The 22,869-nt window shown below is 36.9% G+C and overlaps 1 protein-coding gene across 10 annotated transcripts in view; it reads right to left on the bottom strand.

Annotated features, from left to right (window-relative positions):
- The window catches only part of DLGAP2 (DLG associated protein 2), a 1,236,668-nt gene that overhangs the window by 200,583 nt on the left and 1,013,216 nt on the right, over positions 1-22,869 (bottom strand). For all 10 annotated transcript variants that reach the window (XM_043984242.1, XM_043984239.1, XM_043984244.1 and 7 more), the window contains one exon: positions 7,940-9,009. In XM_043984242.1, the coding sequence (XP_043840177.1) occupies positions 7,940-9,009 (1,070 nt within the window). The remainder of the gene's footprint in view (positions 1-7,939; positions 9,010-22,869) is intronic.

The following is a 22,869-nucleotide window of genomic DNA, read 5'->3' as shown; positions in this document are numbered from 1 at the left end:
GAAAGATGGCTATACAGGGAGGTCCCAAGCTAAAAGAAATTGCAGATCTTTGATGAATTGGCATTGGCATATATATGTTGGCTAACTAGGATAGTGGGACTTATTGATTAGTGGATATAGTTGGTATGGAGATATCCAATAAATACTGGGTTCAATAACTGAGTCAAATAGTATTTCTATCTCAATGGTTGTGGTGGTCAGTCTTGGACAATATTTTATTGGTCAGTTGTAGTTTGTGCCCTGTAACAGTAAAAAATAGGGTCAGACTAGTAAAGTAAGGTTAGAATATTAAGAGTCCTGAAAGTCAGGCATAAAATTTGTACTTGATTTATTAAATGATGGAGGACTTCCTTTGCAGACACTCTCTTACAATCAGACTGGCTTTCTAGGTATACATGATACTTTATATCCAGAATATGTGCTTTTGCTTATGTTGTCCTTGATGACTGGCATGGAGTCCTTCTGCAACTTCACTTTGTAGAATCTTTTTGAGCTTGCTCAAAGCACAATTCAGGTACATTCCTGATCTCTTCTCCCTTCCTCCCTATCAACACCTCCCAGTTTCTAGCACCCTCTGTCCCTTGAAATTAGTACTTGTAATCAATTCTTTGTGTAGATGTATTTAACTAACAAAATGTAAGCTTTTTGATGACAGGGGATTTTTAAAATCTTTGTATCTTTCATAAAGCAAGCATTTAGTAAATTCAGTTTAATTAAATTTAAAGGGGGAGATTTAAGATTACATCAATGGGATTGGCTAAATCATATTTAAATAGCACTTCAATTTTCCCAAAATAGTTTATTTCAACAATCTTGTGAGATTGGTAATACAGATATTCTTATACCCATTTTATACATGAGGAAACTGAAGCTGAGAAAAGTTAAGATCTTCACTTAACACCACAAAGTAAGTAAGTATTTTAAGCTAATTAAGATTGCATTGTAAAGTGATTGGTCACAAGGGAAGAGGGGATCTAGTCACATTTCCAGGGCTAAGAGGAATACTAGGGCTTGTAGCAGCAGTGGAGCAGGGGTCTTTCCTGGGTAAAAACCAGTGTACAGACCAGGACACCAATGACCCCAACTCTCTTTGGATAATACCCTCTTGGAAGCACTGAAAACTTTCAGACACCCAGAATTATCTCTGAATAAAACAGCATGGAAAAAAAAAGACTGAAGCTTGGTTCAGTGCTTCCCCATCCCAGGCAAACAGAGCTCAACATTAACAAAAATTTTAAAGTCAAGAAATAGGCTGGAAAAAGTGAAAATAGCCACAAACAAAGTCTCAAAGAAAAATGTGAATTGTAACAAGCCAAAAAAATATTTCTGGAAGAATCAAAGAAGAGAAGAGAAGAGTGGTAAAGGAAAAATTTGGAAAAAAATGAGACTGACACAACAAAATTATGAAAAGATAATTAACAGCTTGGTAAAAGAGGCACAAATTATTGAATAAAATAATACTTTAAAAGCAGAATTGGCCTAATGGTAAAAGAGGCACAAAAAATAACTGAAGAAAAGAACTGTTTATAAAGCATAATAGGCCAAATGTAAAAGGTGGTACAAAAATTTACAGAAGAAAAGAACTCCTTAAAAAGTACAATAGGTCAAATGGAAAAAGAAGTAGAAAACCTCATGAAGAAAATAATTTCTTAATTATAATTGGACAAATGGAAGCTAATTACTCCATGAGACATCAAGACATAATAAAACAAGGTTAAAAAGTGAAAAAAATAGGAAAAAAATGAGAAATATCTCATAAAAATGACTGACATGGAAAATAGATTGAAGAGAGATAATTTATGAATCATTAGACTCCTAGAAGGTCATGATCAAGAAAAGAGCCTAGACATCATATTTCAAGAAATCATGAAGAGAAACTGCACCAATATCTTAGATCCAGAGGGTAAAATAAAAATTGAAACAATCCATTGATTACCTCCTGAAAGAGATCCCAAAATGAAAATTCCCAGGAACATTATAGCCAAATTCCATAGCACCAAGGGCAAGGAGAAAATATTGAAAGCAGTCAGAAAGAAAGAAATCAAATACCTTGGAGCCACAGTCAGGATGGCACAAGATTTAGCAACATTTATGTTAAAGTAGGGCAGCTAGGTTGTACAGTGGTATAGAGTACCATGGCTTAAGCTATATGACCAGGTCTCACAAGGAAAAATCTGACCTTCCATTCACCCCATTACCTAAGGGGAGGTATGCATGCATGAACATCTTTTAGGCACACTACCACATCAGTAGCCCATCCTTGACAATCTTGGAGAATTTCTTATTGATAGTTTCCAGGGATACATAGGTGGAATGTGAGATCCAAGACATGCAGAACAGAATATCCAAATAAGGAAGGACCTTAGGTGCTGCCCTTACAGTACATTGAGTGTATCATAGCCAAGCACAGGGAAATCATGCAACCTTTTGACCAACCAACCTCCTGTGTATGTGCCCCTATAATCTGATTTCTATTTGGACAAAGAACACTTTCTGCCAAGTATACTTGTATAATTTATACATGTATAAATATCAAGGAAGGCTAGGGAGGAGCTAGAATTCGCATAACATCCACTCACTGTCCTGGATGCTGGCATATAAGCAAGTCTCCTTAAAATACATTTTATCTCTTTAACCCTGGAGCTGTCAATGGCTTTCTTTTGTATCAAGTTGTTATCTCAGGGGTACAGGGGAGGTATACATCTGAGCCCCTGCTTGTACCCAATAATTGGCATAGTTGGCAGGATACCATACCCTGCAAAAGATAAAGTACCAGGCCTGTAGTAAGGAAGACCTGAGTTCAAATTTATCCCCATACACTAGTTGTGTGACTCTAAGCAAGTCACTTAACCCTGTTTGCCTCAGTTTCCTCATCTGTAAAATGAGCTGGAGAAGGAAATAGCAAACTGCTCCAGTATCTTTGCCAAGAAAACCCCAAAAAGAGTAAAGTAGTTAGATACTACTGAAACAACTGAACAGTAACAAAATTAAAGGAGCAGAGGTCTTGGAATACAATATTCCAGAAGGCAAAGGAGCTAGGATTACAATAAACTATAACCTACCCAGAAAAACTGTTCATAATCCTTCAGAGGAAAAAATGGATATTTAATGAAATGGAGGACTTTCAAATGTTCCTTATTTAAAGACCAGAGCTAAATAGAAAATTTGACATTCAAATAGAAGCCTCAAGGGAAGCATAAAAAGGTAAATATGAAAGAGAAATCAAAAGGGGATAAATAAGATTAAACTATTTACATTTGTCTATGGGAAAATGATTCATGTAATTCCTAAGAACTCTATCATTATTAAGACAGTTAAAAGGAGTCTACATAGACAAAGGGCAGTAGATAAATCAACTATGTTGGAATAATCCCCCCACACCAAAACAAAGGGGTGAGAAAAAGGGATGCACTGGGAGAAGGGGGAAGGAAGAAATAGAATGGGGAAATTTTCTCATATAAAAGAGGTACACAAGGAAGAGCTTTTACAGTGGAAGTGAAAATGGGAGGCCAGTAGTGGGCAATACTTGAACCTCACAATCATTAGAATTGTTTCAAAGTGGGAAGAATATACATATATACATACATACATATATGTATATTCAGTTGAGTATAGACATCTATTTTATCCCATAGGGAAATGGGAGGGGAAGGAGATTAGGAGAAAGGGAAGGGGATGATAAAAGGAAGGGCAGATTAAGGGAGGCAGTGGTTAGAAACAAAATATACTTTTAAGGAAGGACAGGGTAAAATGAAAGAGACAAGAATAATCAGAAGAAAATGGGATGGAGGGAAATATACAGTAATCATAATGTGAGTTTGAATGGGATAAGCTAACTCATAAAATGGAAGTAGATAGCAGGATGGACTAAAAAGTAGTTGTTTGTAAAACAAAATGTTTATAAAAACATACTTGAAACAGAAAGATATGTAAAGAGTTAAAATAAGGGGTTGTCACAGATTCTAAGGTTTCAGCTGAAATAAAAAAGGCAGGGGTAGCAATTATGATCTCAGACAAAGCAAAAGCAAAAATGGATCTAATTAAAAGAGATCATCAGGGAAGCTACATTTTGCTAAAATGTGCCATAGTCAATGAAGTAAAGTAGAAACATTTTACAGGAAATTTCTCTGATACAGGCCTGATTTCTGAAATATAAAGACAACTGAGTCAAATATATAAAAAATAAGAGCCATTCCCCAATGGATAAATGGTCAAAGGATAGGAACAGGAAGTTTTCAGAAAAGGAAATCAAAGCTCTATATAGTTACATGAAAAAAAGATCTAAATCACAATTGATTAGAGAAAGGCAAATTCAGACAACTCTGAGGTACCACCTTACACCTATCAGAAATGACAAATTCTGAAAGGAATGAAGAAAATAGGTATACTAATGAATTGCATGTGGAGTAGTGAACTGGTCCAGCCATTCTGGAGAACAACTTCGAAGTATGAGCAAAGGACTATAAATTGTGCATAACTTTTTGACCCAGCAATACTTCTACTACATCTGTATCCCAAAGATATCAAAGAAAAAGGTAAAGGACCTATATGTATAAAAATATTTCTATCAGCTCTTTTTGTAGTGGCAAAGGATTGGAAATCAAGATGTTGCTTATCAGTTGGGGAATAGCTGACCAAATTGTGGTATACATGATTGTGATGGAGGACTATTGTGCTGTAAGAAATAACTAAGGGGATAGTATCAGAAAAAAATCATGGCAAGAAAGAACTAATGCAAAGTGAAGGGAAAAGAATTCAGAGGTCATTGTATACAGTAACAACAATTTTGTAAGGATGATCAACTGTGAAAGACTTGGCTACTCTGATTAATACAATGATCCAAGACAATTCCAAAGGACTCAAGATGAAAAAATGCTATCCATTTACAGAGAGAGAGAACTGATGAACTCTGAGTACAAATTGAAGTATCATTTTACCACTTTTTTGCTTTTATTTTGTTATATGTCTAATATAGAAATATGTTTTGCATTATTTCATATGTATAATTGATAAGCTGCTTGCCTTCTCAGTGGGTAGGACTGGGAAGGAGAAAATTTGGAACTCAAAATTTAAAAAGGAAAGTATATTAAAAATAAATAATAAAAAATTTAAAAGATAGTAGAAGTTGATATGTTTATTTAGGACCTTGTGGTAAGCTAGTAAGTATTAGTATGGGATTTGAACACAGGCCTCCTAACCTCATTGCTTAGCTGACTGACACAAAATATGGGGAAAGAATAAATCAAAATTTGCTCCAAGATTTTGAATCAGTGTGAGTGAACCAAGTGTTTGCCCCAGAGCCTCCTAACTTAGGACATTTAGACCAGAATTTTGGTATGGTCTAAAAGTTCCATTTGCATCACTATGAACCTATGCTAAAAATTAGGATTCAACTACAGAACCATCTGATGTATATTTGACAAATCCAAGCTGTTACCTCTAAGTCAGGCCCCAAACTGACACCATGGCCCCAAAGCTCACAACAACTGAAGAGTAGAGAATGAGGCCTCTTAGGCTTAAATATGCCTGGGCAGGTTGAGATCAGCCCTGTGTTACTACTGTCAACTATTCCTAGAACACTTACATGACAGTTACTTTGAGAGACTTCACCCAGAAAAGCAAAGATCAAAAGAGTTTATAGGGTTTGGTTTTATTTTGACCTTGTGAGATTTAAAAAATAAAAGTAGACTCTGCCTTTCATGTTCCTTATGATATTTTGAGATATATACTTAAATGTGACTATCAGCAGGTATTAGATTATCCAAAACCACATAGAACTGGGAGCCTAAATCTCTACCATGGTTATAAAGGATAACACCTTATACAGCTATCTATCTCTGAGAAAGCAATTTGTTTAGTATTTCTTTGTTATTATTATTATTATTATTAGCCTTCCCTTTTAACAGCTAACTGCTGCACTTTGGAAAGATATTCCTATGTAGTAGGTGCTACTGTGATGGTTTGAGCATTCTCTGACTCAGAAGTAAAGTTCATATCAGCTTAAACATTCCATTAATTGGCTGTTTGGTGACTCAGATTGCATTTAACCATATCATTGGATATTCCATAAAATGTTCCAGGAGCCGAAGAATTACTTATGATTGTTATTATTCTTTTAGGGCAACTACACAGAATAGTGAATAGAATGCTGGACTTGTAGTCAGGAAGACTTGAGGTTGAATTCTGCCTTAGACACTTACTTGTGTGACCCTGGGTAAGTTGTATAACTTCTCTCTCTCTCAGCCTTAATTTCCCCATCTGTAATAGGGGAAGAACAATACTGTCTACTTCATGGTTTGTTTGTGAGAATCAAAAGAAATAATATATGCTGAGCACTTTGTAAACCTTAAAGTGCTTTGACACATCCCTGATCCCATCTGGTCTGCTTGACTATATACCACTAGGACATGGGAGTCAAAAATTCTACTGCTTTAAATAAAATGAAGGACTATTAGGTCTTACCAACTCTTCTGCTTCTGAATCCTACAGATTTTCCAGGAAGCTGTCATCTCATCTACGGAAGAGTCCTAAGGACTCTCAGACCTGGCCATCAGTCCTGCCATTGAATCCTTAGGACTACTAGACCTTTCCATATGCCCTTCAGCTAAACTCCTTTTTTATATGTTGTCTTCCTAAGTAGAGCAAGAGCTCCTTGGGAACAGAGACTATTTTGTTGTTTTTTCTTTCTTTATTTCTTTTTTTTTTGTGAGGCAATGAGGGTTAAGTGACTTCCCAGGGTCACACAGCTAGTAGGTGTCAAGTGTCTGAATCCAGATTTGAACTCAGGTCCTCCTGAATCCAGGGCCAGTGCTTTATCCACTGATCCACCTAGCTACTCCCTTGTTGTTTTTTCTATATGTATATCCATAGCTTAGTATAGTGTTCGACAGAGAGCAAGTGCTTTAACAAATATGTTTTCATTCATTCATCCCTCCTTATTTTTATTTCAGCAGCTGCTCCAAATGCAAATATACATGACTTATAAATCAGAAGACAAGAGAATTAGGCCTCCAGGGTTTCCTAACAGCTTTATTAGGTAACTGAATGAGGATACTATAGAGCCTGAGGTAGCTTCCATCAGAAGCCTTTCTTAATCTCACCAATTTTTTGGTGCCCTTCCTCCTAAAACAGATAGTATTTAACTATTTTGTGTTTATTTGTGCTTTCAAAATAATTGTTATGTACATATATATGTATGTACATATATATATGTACAGAATAAATATTTTGAAAGTACAAATATGTATGTATATAATATTTATATATATTATAATATATAATATAATAATATATTATATATACATATATATAATATTTATATGTACTTATCTCCCCACTTTGAATTGTTTCTTGAGAGTTGGGATTGATTCATTCTTTGTATTTGTATCTCTACCTCTTAGCACAGTAGCTAGTATATAGTAGACCCTGAATTTTTGAATAATTGATTGATTCTTGAAAGAGTTAGAATGAATATTTGAAGTGAGTATTCAGAATAGTGATAATTAGGGGACAGAAATATCAGGAAATGGATACAAAATAGAATTCCCCAATATTCTCTCCTTACGATCTAATGCCTCTAGTTTATGATGTCCGTTGGTAAATTCATTTAATCCACATTCCAAAGAAATGGATGGTCTTTTCCCATAATCAGAGATATTAGTGTTATTAAGTTTTAAAGACAGTACTGTGTCAGGTATAGTAAATGAACTCATTAAGATTACAGGCTAATTTACATTAGACCAATTTACTCAACTTTCAAATGAAGCCAACATTAATATGAGATAATTTGCTTCTTTTTATGTTCTCTAGGCTCAGAGGCATTAAAGCAATGGTTCCATCATGCTTAGAGATCTGGTTCAAATGAAGAATTACAGTGTACCTCTTTTTTCCTATAAATGTTATTATACCAAATTACAGTAATAGCACAACAGCTACCCACCTGAAGGTAATGACACGGCCTCAAGGCAGGCTTAATTTCCTGATGGACCAGAGGCTTATCTAAGTTCAATGAACTCTTTCTGTAAGCTTCTTTTGCCTGGCTTACTGTGAGAGTGGACCAGGAACTCCTTTTCATGTATTTCCCATCAGGGGTCATAGCTAAGCCTTCACATGCAGAGCATTTCATGTCATTATTACTTTTTGAAGTCTTTAGGGAGAGATCCCCAAAGTGGCTCTGGAGAGCTTCAGGGTAGCAGTGGGAGATATGATCCACATGGTGTCGATTCACCACACTGGGTGTTCGATAAGTGCTATCACTGTCCAAATTGTCATCAGAGCTCCACCAACTACTCATCCCAGATTTATGTTTAGTTTCAGGCTTTCGCTCCTTGCTTTTGCTCCTTTTGCTATGTTTAGAAGGATGGCCATGATGATGATCATCCCCTCTACTGTCACTCTTGGTCCCATTGACATTACTTTTGGAAGAGCCTTCTAAAGAATGAGACTTGGTGAAAAGCTTCTGAACTGAATGGACAAGGTGTCGTATTCTCCCTGGGCTTTCACTACGTTGTTCTGCAGCAGTTGAAGTCCTCTGATATTGTAAAGTGTGGAATCCATCCCTGTGTAGAGGAAGCTGCTTTTCAAACTGGTCCAAAAGATTGGCAGGGATCCGATTGATTTTAGTGCTAGCGTGAGACATGGCACAGTCGTCCCTTGTATCGTAATGTGAGCTGTAGTGCATTCTGGGAAAAGTGCTACTGGACATGTGATCACCCATCATCATGGGCATCATCATACATTCGGAATGGATGGAGCTCCGTGGTGAGCAGCGATGGTGATCCATGGGACAGCTCTCCGTAGGGCTAAGCAGGTACGATTGCCTTGGCTCCTGTCCATGGTGAAGGTGGTCGTGGGTATGTTCACAATCTTCAGGGGGTGTTAAGCCACAGGTATGACCGGAACATAACTGTGGTTGATTTCGACTACTGGATAATCCTTTCATATTCCTTGGAGCAGGAGAGTATCTCTCTTCATTGAAGTGCTGGGTTGGTGACCATGAGTACTGTTGATCTGTTGATAAAACACAGAAATATTATTGAAGATTTAATTGAAATATTGGTGGGAATTGATTAATTTTGAAAACGAGCCCCTTGGAATTAGGTATATAAATTACTGTTTCATCAGTTTCTTTTTTTCCTATTTTTCTTTTTCTATTTGGGAGCACAATGGTCTCCAAGATTATAATCCCACCCTCTCCCCCTTTTTTCCACCAGGTATGTTATAATTCCAAATATTAAACTTTTAATCCTTACATGGTAAAATTTCTATTGGATTCTTTTTTTTGCCCAGGACAATGAGGGTTAAGTGACTTGCTCAGGATTACACAGCTAGTAAGTGTCAAGTGTCTGAGGCTGGATTTGAACTCAGGTCCTCCTGAATCCAGGGCCGGTGCTTTATCCACTGCACCACCTAGATGCCCCCTCTATTGGATTCTTGATGTTTTTAGTAACTACAGGTAATTAAAGTCACCTGGGAAATAACCAAAAATTTTCAAAGTCAAAAAAAATCTAGCAAATGCTTCAATTTGGTTAGAAATATATCCCTCAGGTATCTGTGCAGTGATACTATTTTGAAGAACAGCATTTCAGATTGTATAATTATTATATTCAGATTATAGAACCCTAGATTTTACCCTTGCTACAGAAATGATAGTAATAATAATTGTCATTTTAAAAACACTTTTAGGTTAGCAAAGCACTTTATATGAACTATTTTGATTAAGGCTCAAAATGAGTTAGGTAATACAGGTATGAGGCTCCTCTTTTATAGATCAAAGACTTAGAGAGATTAAAAGAATTGATTAAGGTCCCATAGCTTATAAGTATCAGAGGCTAGATTTGGACCCAGGTCTTCCTGACTCTGAGTCTAGTGTTCTATGTATTATGATAATCTAACTCTCAATTTCATAACAATATGAAATTGAGATTTAGAATGAGTGTAAATAGGAAATGTTTTCTGATCTGGTTAGAAACTCTGAGGATCTTTCCCTCACAAATTGATATTTTTGTGATGGTAAACTAAGCCATCTTTTGTCTCACTTCTTACCTAGTCCTTAATCATTGAATGGGCATTGCCTCAGACAAACTGAGACCTGGGAAAGACCTTAATTCAGAAAGGCCAATGTCACCCAATGCATCCTGGGACATTGCCAATCATCTTGACTTTTGACTTGCCACTGGACTTTAGTGACTGGAAGAGTTAGGGTGATGATTTTGCTCAGCTCTGCCTCACTTAAATCCAATTCATGAAAAAGTCAACACATTACCCTCATGCTGTCATTTTTCCTCTGAGAATGAAGGACAAAAACCAATTACTAGTACTCTCACTTTATACTTATAATCACTGGATTTTAGAGTTAAAGAGAATATCAGGGATGATCTCTAACTCCTCTAGTCTAATTCCCTCATATTATAGATGAGGAAGCTCTTCATATGTGGGTAGCTTCTCAAACGTCTAACATCTAGTTGATGACAGATTGGGATTAGAACATGTCTCTTGATTTCTGGTTCAGTTCTTGTTCCTCTATATGACTCTCCCTTCTCCACTTTTACTCAAGCTCAGTATTATATATATATTATTATATATTATTTCCATCATTCAAGACCCATCTCTGGTGCTTCCTCTTTCACTTTGCCTTCCCTGGCATCCCTTCCCCTTAACTGAAAGTGATCACTCCCTTCTAAAATTTTCAGAGTACTTTGTCTAGTTCTCTGATTTGCTCCATTGTTCTTATATTATAGTTGTTGTTGTTCAGTCATGTCCAACTCTTTGTGACCCCATGGACCATACTGTCCATAGAGTTTTCTTAGCAAAGATACTGGAGTGGTTTGCCATTTCCTTCTCCAGAGTAAACAGAGGTTAAGTGATTTGTTCAAGGTCACATAGCTAGTAAATATCTGATGTCAAATTTGAACTCTGGTCTTCCTGATTCCAGGTCTAGTGCTCTATCCACTGAGTCGTCTATCTGCTAGTTTCCTGTATACACATTATAAAAATTTCATGTCTAATTAGAAGGTATCTCTAATGAGAAAGTTTTAAAGAGGATGAGGCTGTGTAGTGGCTCAGATATTTACATTTCTGGTAGACCAATAATTTTCAAATTCTCTCTCCTGGACCTATTTTCCAGGTCAGCAGTTTTTCCCAGAATATATTTTACATTTCCCTCTATTGTTTTATTCATTTGGATTTGCTTTATTGTGTCTTGGTTTCTCATAAAGTCACTGGCTTCCATTTGTTCAATCCAAATTCTTAGGCAATTATTTTCATCAGAGAGCTTTCGTTCCTCCTTTTCCATTTGGCCAATTTGGCTTTTCGCACTGTTGACTTTTTTCTCATCCTGCATCCTGCATTACCCACATTTCTCTTTCCATTAGATATTTACATTTCTAAATCATGACTAGTCCCTAATTTAAGGGATAGGTACTAGATGCTTAAGTCCTGCCTCTACAATGAGGAAAACCTTTCCTCCCTCACTTTTCCCCTCTTTCCATCTGGTTTGTTACATTTTTTTCTCTTTTTCCTGTTAGAAACAAAGTAGCATAATGGGTAGAGAGCTGGGCTTAGAGCCAGGAAGACTTGGATTCACATCATACATCTAAAGCATATTGACTGGGTGACCCTGGGAAAGTTATTAAACCCTTCAGTGTTTTAGGAGAGTTTCTAAGATCACAAATTGAAGAGAAGTTGGTTACCTGTATAGGCAGAGGGTTTCCTCATTTGGATGTTCCCCATATCAATGAAATCCTAGTTCTAGTCTCTTTCCCTTATCTTTTTCCTAGCCTTAATCATATCCCAGACCCATCTCAGTCTTGTTCATGACTTTCTCTCTTCTATCCTGCTCTGTTTAATGGTAAATTTTATTGAATTGTTAACTTTCAGCAAAACTCTATGAGCTTTAAATAAGCCATAATCTAGCTTGATGGGTTCCAACATAGCATCAGAAGTTTTAGCCTCACCTGCTACAAAGCATAATGTCTTGATTAAGTCAGACATTATATATTATAATCCACTGAGTTGGTCCAATGGGACATATCTCTTGCACAGAGTGCTGATGGGTTGAGAACAAGTTTAATACAAAAGCCCATCTTTTAAACCTAAAACTTCTCATGGGAATGTGATATAATTGTGAGTCCTGGAATAGCATGATTTGAGGAGAATGAAAATTGGAAAATGACCAAATGGCAATAGAAAGATACAGGCCTTAAAATGTAAGCAGAATATAGTATATGTGCATGCCTAGAAAATGAAGTGAGCTGGTAACTCAGTGAGAGCCAGTGATAATTCAAGGGCTACACTGGTTCTCTCAGAATAAAATGCAGAGGGAAGTCATAGGCATGTTTACTAGCTCTTCTATGGAAGTTTGATGGGAAGACTTAGATAAGAAATATAAACTGTAACATAAGGGTGGATCTGGGTGTGCTGGTGCTACCCTCTAATTCCTATTGCAAGGAACGCTAAGGCTGGTGGGTCATGAACTGAGAAGCTCTGAGCTAAAGAAGGTTAAGTTATCAGGTTTGTGGACTAAATTTATAATGATGAACCCTCAGCTGTGGGGAGTTATCAGTCTGACTGTGGGGGTAGCTGGAGTGAACTAGAACTGGTCAGAAATGGAACAGTTGAAGCTACATGTCTGTTAATGGCCACTTCACTTTCAAGTTCTGGCAAAATTGGGAAACCCAGTTTCAAAAACAAAACAAAATAAAAATAGGTAGTGATTTGTAGTGGTGTATGGAATACCCAGACTGCTGAGATGACAGATTTGTCAAAGTATTGAAATATAATTTTTCATCTAGACATATGATTTTAGCACATTGAGGGACTTTTTAAGCACATAGTAGGAACTTTAGAGGTCATTCTACCTTATAATTTTATAAATGAGGAAATTTCATATGAGAAGGGTTATGTGACTAAAGCCAGTCAAGAGTGTATGGGGGAGATGGGACATGGGATGATGGCAACTTTATTTGTCTTGATTAAGGAAGGAATGTGTTACCACCTGGTTTCATTTATAAAGGAGCAGGGATATGATTCCTTACCCCAAAGTCAGTTGATTTAGTTGCAGTATGTAGTTATAGATGATAAGGTTTTAATTTATTTAAAGGTTATAATTTAATTATAACACCTTGGGATCTCTTTATGAGGTTCAAACACCTCTCTATCTGGCTCAGGAAGGGAATAATGTTATTGGCTGAGCAAACAAATTAGCTGGGTCTCTGGGGCCTTTAAATAGCTACACCTTGGATGAATTTCAGCTGTTTGAGAGTGGAAGTCAGTCAAGGCTTGGAGCAGATCTTGGATGATATCAGTTTGGGAGGGTAGGGTAGAGCAGAGCAGGGAATTTCTCTCTCTCTCTGACCCCAGCCTTCCCATTTTCTAAAAATTATATAGCATTTCTATACCATAGCACCTAGCAGTTGATTTACTCATCCAGAAGAAGCCACTTAATTGAATAGTTTAACAGTTTAAGAGAATTTTAAATCCAGGTGAGGGGCATAAACACACATGTGCATATAGAGAGACAGTTGCCTGAGAGAGAAACAGCTTCAAGAACCATGATGCCTGGCTACAGTAGAAGTCAGCAGGCTATGAACTCAAAAGAGTGCTAGTGCTGGCAAGTAAGAGTTGGGCCATAGCATGGACTGCACAAGGAGAAAATGGACTTCATTCCCAGCAGATCAACTTGTAAGTTGTCTTGATATGTGTATTCCCTATGAGTATGCCTAACTAGCACTGTACTATAAGTTTGTCCCTACTCTTCCCACAGATATTACATTTATTTGTGGGAGCATGCACTCCAGGCTTTGGAGGGATGGTTTGTAGCTATTATTTTTTACTATGACTGATAAGTGAACACTGATTGTGTTCATGGTTGATTCTTCTTCTTCTTTTTTTTTTTGGTGAGGCAATTGGGGTTAAGTGACTTGCTCAGTGTCACACAGCTAGTAAGTGTCAAGTGTCTGAGGTCGGATTTGAACTCAGGTCCTCCTGAATCCAGGGCTGGTGCTCTATTCACTGTGCCACCTAGCTGCCCCATGGTTGATTCATAATAGGAAACAGCAGTGGGGATTCCAGACCTACAAATAATACTGTAAGTATAGCCCTACAGGGTTATTCCTAGAATTTAAGGTAACAGCCACCTTTTTGTAATAAACGTTTTTATTTATAGTTTTGGGTTTCAATTTTTATCCCTTTCCCTCCCTCCCTCTTTCCCTTTCTGCCCTCCCCACTCCCTGAGGTGACAAGCAATAAGATATGGGTATGATTGTGTGCCAGCCTAGGAGTGTCAAGCTAGAGTATTCCAGAGGAGTTACTATGCATCTATCCTCATTCATTAAACTAAAATTAATTATATGTGGTGAGTAGAATACTCTGTAAATAGTACTGTTTAATAGTCATATAAAATATAGTTTTTGTCACCATGTAGTATATAGTCTAAGAATAAGATGAAGGTACAACCACAGAAAATGAAAATATACTTTACTTGCTAAGTATATCAGAGCATATACAAACACAATGTTATATATGGTGCAAAAGGGGAAGGTTGTTATCAATGGGGGACCAGGGAATGGTTTCCTGACATGGTCACATTTGAAACTGGGCTTTAAAGAATGGGTTTTGAAGGAATTCATCAGAATTGTTGGAATAACATTTCAGGCAAAGCAAACGGCATGAGTAAAGTCCCTGAGGCTAGAGAAGGTAAGAACAAGTTCAAGTGATAGGAAGCATAGATTGAATGTAGGGGAGTTAAAATAAGTTCATATCATGTAGAGGGCCTTGCATGTCTGACAAAGAAGTTCATTCAGGAGGCAATAGGGAGCCATTGATCATTTTTGAGCAGAGAAATAACAAAGGTAAGAAAGATGTGTGAGGAAGGCAGAAAGAGAATTGAGGTAGGATGATCTATTAGTAGTTCAGTTGAATTCACTCAATGAGTGCCTATTATATGGCAGCCATTGGGCTAAATGCCAGTGATACGAAGATAAAAGTGAACCTATCTCTGAACTCTTAAGAGTTTACAATGTACACTGAAGGGACATATTCATATATAAATTTAAATAAAGAAGATGCACTGTCATTCTGAGGTGGAGGTAGTAGTGTTTGTAGGGGAATCAGGAAAGGCATCATGTAGAAGGTGGCCTTTCAACTAAGTCTTTCTTTTTTAAATCTTAAAGGTATTTTATTTTACACTTCCATGTAAAGATAGTTTTCAACATTTGTTTTTATAAGATTTTGAGTTCCAATTTTCTCCCCTTCTCTTCCTTCCCTCCCCCCTCCCCAAAACAGAAAGAAATCTGATGTAGGTTATATGTGTACAAACACATTAAACATATTTCTGCATTGGCCATGTTCTGAAAGAACCAGAAGAATCAGAACAAAAAGGAAAAACCTCAAAAATAGAAAAAAAGTAGAAACAGTATTTCAACTCAGTCTTTAAGTAAATGAAAGATTTTAAGACATTAAGGTGAGGAGGAGGAAGTGTGCTCCAGACAAAGGAGACAGACAGGTAGCATAAAGCCCAAGAGGAAAGAGATGGGATGTTGCGTAGGAGATTATTTCTGTAGTACAGATGGGAAGCAATGAAGACCTATATTAGAATGCTGGAAGTAGAAACAGAGAGGAGGGGACAAATGCCAGAGATATTGGGGAAGTGGAATTGGCAGGATTTGGTAAGTGATTGGATGTGAAAAGTAAGGGAAAAGAAAGGGTCAAAGATAATCCTTAAATTACATGCAATAAGAAACGGAATGAGTAGTGGTGCCAAAGATACAGATAGTGAAGGCAGCAGGAGATGCACATGTGGGGAAGAGATAATGAGCTCAGTTTTAGACGTGTGGATGCATTCGGAGTAGGTCTGCAGTGACCTAAATATAGTTACCTAGATGAACTTGCATTCAGTAATGGGCCACTTGAGCTAAGAATCACGGGGTGGAGTTTCAAAGTTGAGGGAGGGAAGCATAGTTTTCTAGTTTGGAGGCGGGGACTGTTGAGAATTGGGGAGTAGTAGGGCAAATGACAAAAATTGCTAAGATGTTCAGGGAGAATGGGATGGAATGAGAAATTGGGTCTCTTTTAAGCACCAGATAGAACAAACACATTAACAAACACATTGCTTCATCCCCTCACCTACCTGGCTATAACCCTGCCTGTCTCCTAGGATGGTTCACAAAGCAGCCCTTTGGCCCGCCATCTTGGAGCTATCACCTTGGGATTTGACAAAGCCCTTGTAAGGACTGGAGTGACTCCACCTGCTGGAGAGTTACTGTAGGAAAACTCCACCATGAGGAGAAGGAATCTGAGGGCAAGCCATGTGGCTTTTCTTTGGCATCAGGAAGTGATGCCAGCTTGGAGCTGTGTGTGCGTGTATGGATGGGGGATGTTCCCAGTTTCACAGGAGGCTTCTGGGAGGAAGGAGGAAGCATTGGGTCTTTTTTTGGTTCCTGACCTCGGCATGGCAGGTCAGATGATGGGGTATCTTAGAAATAGTTAGATTTTTGCATTTCTCTCTGATCCTAATGCTCTTTAATAAATATTTAAACACTTAAATCTCTTGCTAAAGCTTATAATTTATTGGTGACCACTCATTAGGTTTTAGATAGTATAGCTAGAACTTTAGCCCTTTACACCCTAGAAGCCACTCTAATTAAGCCCAACTCTCTTGGAAATATGAAATGCCTATGTGAATGGTTAAATAAGTAATAAGAACTGCATATACAGATTAAATAATGCCTATCACAATAATCTTGGCTTGGCAATCAGCTACAGGAGGGTCAGAATTACCAAGAAGATATTGACTTTCACTGATTTCTGGGGGAAAAAAAAGATCAGTGTGGGCAGCTAGGTGGCACAGTGGATAAAGCACCGGCCCTGGATTCAGGAGTACCTGAGTTCAAATCTGGCCTCAGACACTTGACACTTACTAGCTCTGTGACCCTGGGCAAGTCACTTAAACCCCCATAGTCCCGCAAAAAAAAAAAAAAAAAAGATCAGTAATAGCTACCTGGAAAAATGTGATTGATAATGGGAAACACTAATATTCCAAATGCATCCAAAGACAAATAGAACACAGGTTCTCTGCTGTTTCCTAGGTCAAGGACAGCCCTTCAAGTCCATCCTTTTGCTACAAACTCATTTCCAGATCTGAGGAAAATGAAGCCTTCTCTCTGCTGAGACCTATACTTTATATATCCAGATGCTTAGACAAGTCCATGGCTGTATCTATAAGTTAATCATGACTCTGGGCTTTCCTTTGCAACAGTCAAATTATAGCTAGAGCTGCTATACTGTCAAGACCATGTATTTAGAGCAGCTTCTCTCATATTTTAATATAATTAAGAGTATATTTTCAGAGGACATACAGTTTTCAACTGAAAAATAATGAAGACCATTTCTCTAATCTAGATTTTACAGAAGCAGAAAAGTCATCAACCCATTTTCTTCCACTTTATTTTAGAATTAATATGTAATTTTAAACAATTCCAGTCTCACATCATATTAAAATGGAACCTCATTACTGCTCCCCACAAGTATCCTATTTCTTTGAGGATAATGTTTTAGCCTAGAAGCTACAGTATGAATTTAGCTACTTAAAAGAGGAGTATAAAAGATAAAAGTTTAACTGAAATGAATTAAATTTGATTAGACAATGCAGTGATAACCCATTTCTATTTTCAGTAGAAAGACCCAAATTCCCATATGAATGTAATGGAACTGAAATTCCCTCTCTTAAAACATAATAATCACATGAATAACCATGAAAATATTACATTTAAATAATAAGAAAAATAAATAAGGGCTTTTATTATCATATCTAAAAATATTTAATGAACTATCTAAGGAATTTGAGAATTTACTTGGGACTCAAAAGAAATCGGCTTGTTTGTTTTTTTACTAGCTTGTTTGTTTCCTTACCAGCTGTGAAACCAATAGCAATTTCTTAACCTGAGCTCCCCAATTTGATCACCTGTTAAATGGGGTTAATGTCATATGGACTACTTATCTCACAGGTCTGTTATGAGGAAAGTGTTATGTAAACTTTAAACCTTTGTAAAAATTCGAGTTTTTGTTTTTTGTTAGTAGGTAGGATCCATTATTAGATTTTTTCTTAAAAACTAGCTGAGAATCAATATGCTGTAGTACACAGAAAGCCAATTCACAGTCAAGATCTGGCTTCAAGGTCTACTTAAAAGCATGGCTGAATCTAATTTGCCCTTGTTCCTGAAATGAATTAAATTTGACTTATTTCCTGTTCCCACTCTCCTGAGTTATATAGAGAGAAGGTTCTTTGGATCTTGCCATCACCCACCACAGTTTCACTTCCATGTTCATAAATTCTGAAATTCCTTTACATGATCATAATCTGTTGTCATTCCTCTTTTGCTGTTGCCTTACAAGAACTAACCCTGTCATCATTGTGACTTCCAATCCCCCTAGCCCTTACTTTTTTCTCAGGCCATCACCCCTGTATTGGTGATATTTTCTTCCTTTTCCTATTTTGACCTCTTGGTGAATAAGTTAACTCAACACTATCCCCTTCTCTTGAGTTCTTGGTTCCCTTATCCTATTGTTGTTGCTCTCCTGCCAAACCCCAACCATGGGTTATTCCCATTGCCTTCATATATTTATTTTCTCCTGAACAAAGTTTGGCATTTTCTGTCAAACTATCTTTATTGGATATACTATAACTTTGTATTACATAATCTCAACTGGACCCTCACTGCAGCACGGCAATTCTTTTATGCATTTGTTCCCCCTAGTGAATTAATGATCTCATTCACCATAGTGGCTTTTCCAAACATTTTCCTCCCTCCTCAAACCTCCTATGGTTTACCCCTCCTCCTACTCTCCTGGTCGAGAACCTTGCTTCATATTTCACTGAAAAAATTAAGTCCATTTACTGAGACCTCCCTTTTCCTTCCTTACTGTCTCAAATGACTCAGATGCCTTCCCCCATTAATTTCTGTACCTGTTTCACATGAAGAGGTAGTCCTTCCTATTGCCAAGGTAAACCCTTCCTTTCTACATACCCAAGTGATTCTATCCCCTTTCCAGCAGAAGTACCTCTCTGTCATCCTTCCTTGCACTAATCTTTGATCTTTCCCCATCTACTTGATGCTTCTCTGATACTTAAAGACATGACCATCTCTCCTTCATCTTCAGAAAATCTTCACTCAACCCCAGCTCTGGAGTTATAACCCTTCTTCCAAAATGACATTGATAATTACTACTAATTGCTACAAGTTCCTAATCTATCTATTACCTAGCCTATATGTCTCCATCTTATGGATGGACAGCATGAGAAACTTTGATGACACAGTAGAGAATATTGGACTTTGAATCAGGAAGAACTCTTTTTTTCCCCTATCTTTTCCTTCTTTCTTTCTTTCTTTTTTTTGCAGGGCAATGAGGGTTAAGTGACTTGCCCAGGGTGTCACAGCTAGTAAGTGTCAAGTGTCTGAGGCTGGATTTGAACTCAGGTCCTCCTGAATCTAGGGCTGGTGCTTTATCCACTGTGCCACCTAGCTGCCTTGGGAAGAACTCATTTCAAACCTGTACTAGTTCATGTGGCCCTAGGCAAATCACTTAATTTCTCTCAGGTTCATTTTCCTTAACTATAAAATAGGGATATTGATGGCATCTACCTCACAGAATTGTTGTTCAAATCAAATGAGATAATATTCCTAAAGTCCTTTCCAAACATGAAATGTTATTTAAATGCCCGCTATTATAGAGGTTGTCAAGTGCTTAGCTGATTATCAGTCTTATTTGATGTTACCTAGTTTTGCTTATTTTTAAAAATCTTTATTCTTTGTTATAAAGGATGTCTCTCTAGATAGAGGAGGGAGAGGGCAACAAAGGTGATGTGAAGCAACAGACATCCATAAGGTAAAATAAAAATGCTTTTGCTAAACCTAAGTATCCTCTGTTTATTGAATTCTGATCAGACAGCTTAGAAACCTTGACAGAAAGGAAATATCAGTCTGGTCTTACCTGTTCTTGATAATATCATGATGGTTTTTTATGATCGCTGCTTCTCTAAGTGCTCACAAACTATCTCTTTAATAATAATATTCTGCCAGCAAGAGAAAGCAAGCTTATTGATCTTTATGGTCTGTAATCATCACCTTCCTTGGTTTGAAAACTGGGACATTTGCTATTCTTCAGTTCATTAGTACCTTAGCCCTTGTCCAGAATATTTGAACATTAACTGGCTGACTTGGCAAGCATGTTTGCTATTCTTTTGTTAATCAATGATTTCTCTCTCCCCTTCATGCCCCACTCTCTTTGTCATAACTGGTAGCTAACTTATTAACAACAGCTAGATGCTGCTTATTTCATCACTCATCCTGAGTTTCTACTTCTAACTACATTGACTCTCTACTTCTGAGGATAAAGATCATTATTAGAAGAGAAAACTAAAGCAAAGAGATGAGTTCAGCTTTTTCACAGTTGTTCATTATCATTACCCTAGATACCCCGAGCAGCATTATTATCCTGGTTCTGTTCATTCTTATGGCCCCATTATTGCTGGAAACAAAGGAAAACACACAAAACTCCCATTTTGTTGTTTTTAGCATTTCTTGCTGGTTGTGGCTCATTTTCTGCATCGGCTCTCCTAACACAATTCTTGAAGGATTATTATAGTCTTTTGAATATATCCCGAGCTACTTTCCATTGCTTCCATCTTATACATATCTTTTAAAAATCATATTTTGTTGATGAGTTCTTCTGATGTGGGTGCAGGAAGCTCCCCTTGGTCTTTCTTATCAAAATCAGTTCTGCCTGTGTCTTTAGAATTTCATTTATGAGAGTTTTCTAATCACTCTGGGTATAACTTCTTGTTAAAAAACATTGGTTAGATTTTTAACCACCCTTTATCTAAATTCTTGAACATATGCTTTCACCAAATCTAGGGTGCATGTTAGAGTATTCTCACTGTTCTTTTTTATCATCAAGTTGACAGAGTGGTCACTTGCCCATAAGATTGCTATAATTTCACATGTAACAACAAGTTCCTCTTGTTGGTCAATATATCTTGATATTGATTAATATCAATGCAAAATTTGACAGGCAGTGAGAGAAAAGAAAGGAGAATTTTGAATAATATGATTTAGGATTAGGAAATGAAAGAGATTTAAGACTTAGAGATTGCCCAGAAGCCTCACACCTATATGTTATGGATAATTTCTTTGAGAGTCAGAAAGTAAGGGACACAGTACCAGAGAGCATCACAATTTTTTAATTATATTTTACCAGAAAGCAATGACTACTTAATGACTTCAGAATTAGTTTTGTATGCATTTGCATCATTGACTAGTTAGAAATCAGTTAAAAACTAATAGTAAAATAAAGACGAATGAGATATTACTGCATAGAACTATAACTCCAGTCTTCCCTATTTAAACAAGTTTTTAACTCTAACATAGATAAAAGTAATGACATTGGTTTCTATTACTACCCTTTCTTTGTATTTAATTGCTGCAAAACTGACCCAACGAGACCAAAAGAGCTTCAGCACCTCAGCTAGCATACACTTGATAGAATTTCCATGTACAGAGTCACAGTAGCTAGAAGCAACACTGGCTGCATTATCACACAAACTAATTTGCAAAACATTGCAGAGGCGTGTGATAGAAGATTCTGGGTAATATTTCATTATATAGTGCAAATTAACAAAGGGATAAAGGAGCTTGCAGAAAGGTTTTCAGATTAATGTGATTACATTTAAATCAGTTTCTCACTTATTAAACACCTTCTATGTTCAAGATACTATGCTAGAAGCTTAGGATGTACAGTTTTCATGTCCTCAAGCAGCTTGAATTCCATTAGCATCATTGCATCATATACAAAATTGGAAGTGTACAACAAAGATAAAATTGAAACTTGCACGAGAAGTGTAAGATAATATAACCATTAGCATTTCTAGAGTTCTATGATGTTAGTATAGTCACCCTATTTGGACTCTAATAACGTGATACTTAATATTTCTGTAAGAAGAGCTGCAAAATAAGATGGAAGAAAATGAAATAAGGAAAAGCAGTTGGACCCACCCAAGTATATATAGAGGAAATCTATACAAAAGCTATCATGATTTTGTGGACATTCAAGGAATGATTTAAAAATACAGTGATGAGGGGAGAAATACTAAATGTTTGGAAAATATCATAGAAGGCATTAATATGAAGAACCAATCATAGATGCTTTTCTGAGAAGACCTCATATTTACAGTCTCAAAAAAGAAAGAGAAGAAAGTAAAAGATCCTGCTGAGTGTATTGTTTGATTGCAAAGAAGCACTTGCCTTGGTAGAGGGAAAAGTAGCTTTCAAGGTTGTCTTCAAACAAGGGGTCTCTCTTTTTTAGATTTCTTTCTTTTTTTTTTTTTTTTGCACAATAATAGAGATAGCCCAATGCAATAATCCTCTAATCGGAGGTAGGTAAGTGGCACATTGGATTGAGCACTGGCCTTAGAATCAGAGAGACCTGAGCTAAAATTTGGCCTTGGATACTAGCTGTATAACCCGGGGTAAGTCATTTCAGCTCTGTTGGCCTCAGCTTCTGTAACTGTAAAAACGGAGATAATAATAGTATTTACCTAAACATGATTGTTGTGAAAATCAAATGACATAGTGTTTGCAAAATGTTTATCACAGTGTCTGGTACCTAGTAGGTGCTATATAAATGTCTATCCTTTACTTTCTTTTCTCTTTTCCTAATCTTCACATTAAATTAAGCATAGAAAATATTGATGTATCCTCATCAAAGTTGTTTTTTGTTTTATTTTTTATTTTATTTTTTGTTTTTTGCCACTGCCATGGAGGATTCCTTATATAGTCAAAATGAAATAGGGGTTTTCTCTAGATGGAGAGGCCCAAA

The sequence above is a fragment of the Dromiciops gliroides genome, chromosome 2, assembly GCF_019393635.1.
Source record: "Dromiciops gliroides isolate mDroGli1 chromosome 2, mDroGli1.pri, whole genome shotgun sequence".
NCBI lineage: Eukaryota > Metazoa > Chordata > Mammalia > Microbiotheria > Microbiotheriidae > Dromiciops > Dromiciops gliroides.
Note: the sequence above shows the minus strand (reverse complement) of the source record. Positions and strands in the feature narration are given on the sequence as shown.